General features: G+C 32.9%; 1 protein-coding gene across 1 annotated transcript in view; it reads right to left on the bottom strand.

The window, feature by feature from the left end:
- Positions 1-4,635, bottom strand: part of TMEM65 (transmembrane protein 65) — a 40,903-nt gene continuing 36,268 nt past the window's right edge. The window contains exons 6-7 of the mRNA XM_006916568.2: positions 3,298-3,403; positions 1-602 (exon numbers count right to left, since the gene is read on the bottom strand). Coding sequence (XP_006916630.1) covers positions 501-602; positions 3,298-3,403 — 208 coding nt within the window. The 3' untranslated portion in view covers positions 1-500. The remainder of the gene's footprint in view (positions 603-3,297; positions 3,404-4,635) is intronic.

The following is a 4,635-nucleotide window of genomic DNA, read 5'->3' as shown; positions in this document are numbered from 1 at the left end:
ATGATTGTGAATGTTTACTGTGACATAGTACAAAATTCATTGCCAAAGGGAGAGTAAAAAAATCTTCAACTGATATTAGACATCCTAAGTAATTTGGAAAAATCTTAAGATTGAATTGTAACTATAGGGAACAACAGAAATGCTTTCATGCAAGTACACATGTTAAGTAACAAATAAGCAAACCCCAAGTCATTACAGTACATCAATGACTGACACTTTAAGTGATATTTTGATATATAAAGAAAGAGAAGGAAAAGGTAGAATGTTGACTGCCACTGATGAAAAAGCATTTCAACAATTTACACTTAATGATAAACAGTTTTTTTAAAAAGATGTCCTAAGAAAACCAAGCCACAATAAGTTAGTGTTTTCCATAATACATGCTGAATTATTTGATCCCATATCTATACACTGTTACTGTCTTAATTCCTAAATGTTGTGACAGCATATTTAATAATTGAGGTACATTAGTTTACATTTTTATAGGTTCTCTAAGAGGGTTAATTTTTCTTTTCCAGTTTTTCATCTTCTTCACCTACTCCCAAGAAAATCAAAGGAAACATTCCTAGAATGCAGCCAATAGTCACCCCAACAGCTTTGCCCTAAGGAAACAAAAGAAAACATTTTTTGAAAGTTATTTTATCCCTGTAAGGGGAATCCTTGCTTAAGTATCTATGATGAACACTTACTATGTACTATAAAATTCAACTGTGACTGCATTTCTTTTGATCACAGTAAGTTAAATATAAAAATAAGCTACAAAAAGGTTCTAGAACAAATGATAGAAAGTTCAAAGCAAACAAGAAGTTTTTATCAAATTGCTATAAAAATAATATTAAAAAATGCTCAAGTAGAAAAACACTTTTTAAAAATTGTACATATATTTTAACATCAAAAGATAGGAATATAGGCAAAAACCTGACCTAGATTCTTATTTTGACCTTGTAACCTTTGCACTTATTTATGTACATTCACAGAGACTATATTCTACTTTAGATTCCTGACTTCCCATAGACATGAAATGATCACTGCTAATAGATTCCACTTCCTCTTCCCACCCAGAATGCCTGCTACGACCATCCACAGAAACCAAAGCTTTCCTCCCCCTCACTTTAGGAATGCCAGTCATTGAGTTCCAACCCTGTTATCTCCATGGGGCATAAAGTCAACAGGGCAGGGAGGGAGGAAAGAAGTGTGATACCTTTCTCTGGCTCCCTGATACAGGACCTGAAACATATTTCCCATTGTAAAAATGGTTACTTACACATTATTATCAGATTTTATGATACGAGGCCCTATAGTTAACTACACTGAGGCTAACCAGAGAACTTGAGTACATCTGCAATACTGTTTTTCAAGAAAATATTTTCAGAGTTTCAAACAATCGAATTACAAATGAAGTTTTAAAATACAACCTATGTCAGTTAGAACCTACATGTGCACTGGCATACTTTCTATTAAAGGTAAATTTCCGAGTTAGCTTATGTCATAACTAGACGGTGGATGATTAACTTCAATTACTTCATGCTATTTATAACCAAATGTTATGTTACAGAATAGATTTGATCATAATATAAAACAATCAACAAATAAGGAATAGAATGCATATGCCTTAGGGTTATTTAGCAAAACACACATACACACACACACATACACACTGGTTTAGTAATTGAGGTGCTTTTGTTATACAAAAGGGGAAATGGACCTGCTTATAATATAGAGAGAAAACAAAATTATCAATTGCGTGAGAAGAGGAGACCCCAGGAAAATAATCTTCTTTTGATACCAACGGTAGTGCTAACACATTAAACCAAATTGCTAGAATGTTAGAATATCCTTATTCCTCAACAACTCTGGCTGATATCAGCTAGCTAGTCTCACTTCAATTTACCTGGAATATGGATACATATACATGTAATTTTACACAGCAACAGATAGGTGCAAGGTGGAAGCTGAGAGTTTGCATTTCTAACAGGTTCCCAGGTAATACTGATTCTCCTGGTCTGGCATCACACTTTGAGAACCACTGCCCTATACAACAATCTTTTCCCATGGTTTTAACTATTATCAACCTTTCCAGTGAGGCCTGCAGTGACCCTCTATTTAATACTGCAGTCTGTCTCTATCCTAGCACTCCCAACCTCTTTTACCCTGCTTGGCTTTTTTTCTTTAATTCCTATAACACTGGCAAACTTCTAATATACTAAATATTTCATTTGTCAGATTTTTTAAGTGTTTCTTTCCCCCATGCTAGAAAGTAAGATCCACTAGAAAAAATGATCGTTTTGTTAACCAATATAATAAAAACTCCTAGATCTGTACCTTGCATATAGTAGGCAAACAATAAATATTTGTTAAATGAATGAATGATAACACCCATCATCTCTAATTCAGACCTCTCTAACTCTTCACCTTTAATCCAAATGCCTACTAGGTGTCACCACATGAATGTTCTACTAGCAGCTCAAATTCAATGTGCCCAAGACAGAACTTACTCTCTTCCCTTACGAACTTGTTCTTCCTCCTTTTCTTCTTGACTTAATTGGTGGCATCGCAATCCATCTAGTTTCCTTTCTATTTAAAATTCACTAGCACTCCATCACCTAGGTATGCGGTTTAAGTTCTTTAGCGTAATTTATGCCTAGATAGAAAAATGTGTTCCTGTCTGATCCACTCATGTTTCTCCAACTCAGTTTTCTACTGCTATTTCTATCCATAACTACTATATATTATATCCCAGCAATTCCTAATTTCCTGTATTTCTCTGAACACGCACTGTTTTTATCATGCCTTTCTACTTGCTAGTTAATATACTTGGAATTCTCTTGTTCACCTAGTAAATGCCTCATCAATAATAAAAAAAATCAGCTTAGATCTAACAATTGCCAAGAAGTCTCTCCACCAAACAAAATATTTTCCTAAATATTTCTCTTGTGCTATTGCTATATCTAGTGCATTATTCTATTATTGCATGCCATGTTAAATTATAATTTCATTAAATGTCTGGTTCTCTATGAAACGGTCCACAAAAAGAACTATAGTTTATTATTCAGTTTATGTCTAATACATAACCGATACTCCTCAAGATTAACTGAAGCATATAAAGAATTTTTTAAAAATCAAGTATACCTACAAAAAATAAGTCAATAAAAAATTACTCTTCCTGTGAAAACTGCCAAGGCTTGAACAATTTTCATTAAAAACTTCACTCAGATCAAATTTCTCAAGGGACTGAACTATACGGTGTCTTAGTCTGGCTATCTAAATTCATTATCGTAAACCATATAAAGTACTTACCAAATGTGTACTAACACGTGTTTGCCACATGTCAACTTGCTTTGGTGTGAGATCAGGAATTGACAGGCCTAGCCTGGAAGCCAAAGCTTCAACGTAGCCTGCAAGTCTTTAAAAATATATGAGGACAGAACATAAGTTTTTAAAGAGACATACAAATGTCCTCAGATAGTAAAAAAATAATTAATGCAAAGAGAAATAAGATAATTTTACACCTGTAATTGGCACCCTAGAAATGGTATAAACATTTTTTACAACTTTCATTTTTTTATTGTGTACAAATAAATCCAGTTTAAAACTATTTTCACATTAATATATTTAATAGATAAATTAATTGATTTAAGAAAAATTATTCTCTATCATTACTTTAAAAAGATCAAATCAAGTATTTAAAATTTTTTGCAACATTTATAATAATTTATGCACTTATTCTAAATTCAAAGTAAAGAACTTTAACATATGATATAAATAATAACTGTCATTAGAAAGCAAAAATTTCCAAAATGCATTAGATTGGTATAATAAGAAAAACAGCCCAGAATTTTCAGGGCAATCTCAGGTATTTACCAATTCTAAGTCAACAACATTTATTGGATATAACCTCTGTTTATGAGCTGTAAGAAAGAAAAAAATTGCCAACTAAACTACATATACCATCATTTAGAAGATGGATCCCAATGTCAGATATGTTGTCTAAAAACATTGTATATCTGAGAATTGATAAAATGTGGTATTTGCTACTTAATGATATTTTTTAAAGGCAGAGAAGAAATAGTTCTTAAATATAAACACTCCCAACAAAATCTTTATCTCTAATCAAAAATAATTTTTATGATGCAATCTAAAACTAAATGGCCTTAAAATCTATTAGATCATTTGGTTCTGTTAAATACAGAAAGCTATCACAGTAGCTATAGCATTAACTTTACAGTTGGAAACTGGGAATTGGAATGTTTGAGAGGTGATATCGTTATAGATTTATGCCAGGAATTCCAGGAATATAAAATTTCTGCCTTGGCCCAGAAACAAAGAAACTTTGTTTTTAGCAATAGCTTTGGCCCCAACTCCAGTGCAAAAGTCTAATACATAGGATTAGATTACTTACAAAGCTGCCTTTGCCTAGACTATAGGGCTAAGTAGACTTCTAGTAGACCCAAATACAAATCTTGAAACTTACCACTCCAATGAACCAAGGAAGGAAGAAAGAGAACCAAAGATTGAGCAAGAGAGAGTATGTTTACCACAATGCCAGCTTGGTCTAATTTATACTTTCCTCGCTTCCCCAGGCTCAGGAAGCAGCCTAAGCCATCTGCTGCTTGGAGAAAATGTAAAAATAGAAAG

Source organism: Pteropus alecto, unplaced genomic scaffold (genome assembly GCF_000325575.1).
Source record: "Pteropus alecto unplaced genomic scaffold, ASM32557v1 scaffold164, whole genome shotgun sequence".
Taxonomy (NCBI): Eukaryota; Metazoa; Chordata; class Mammalia; order Chiroptera; family Pteropodidae; genus Pteropus; species Pteropus alecto.
The sequence above is the reverse complement of the archived record's forward strand: the minus strand, read 5'-3'. Positions and strand labels throughout refer to the sequence as shown.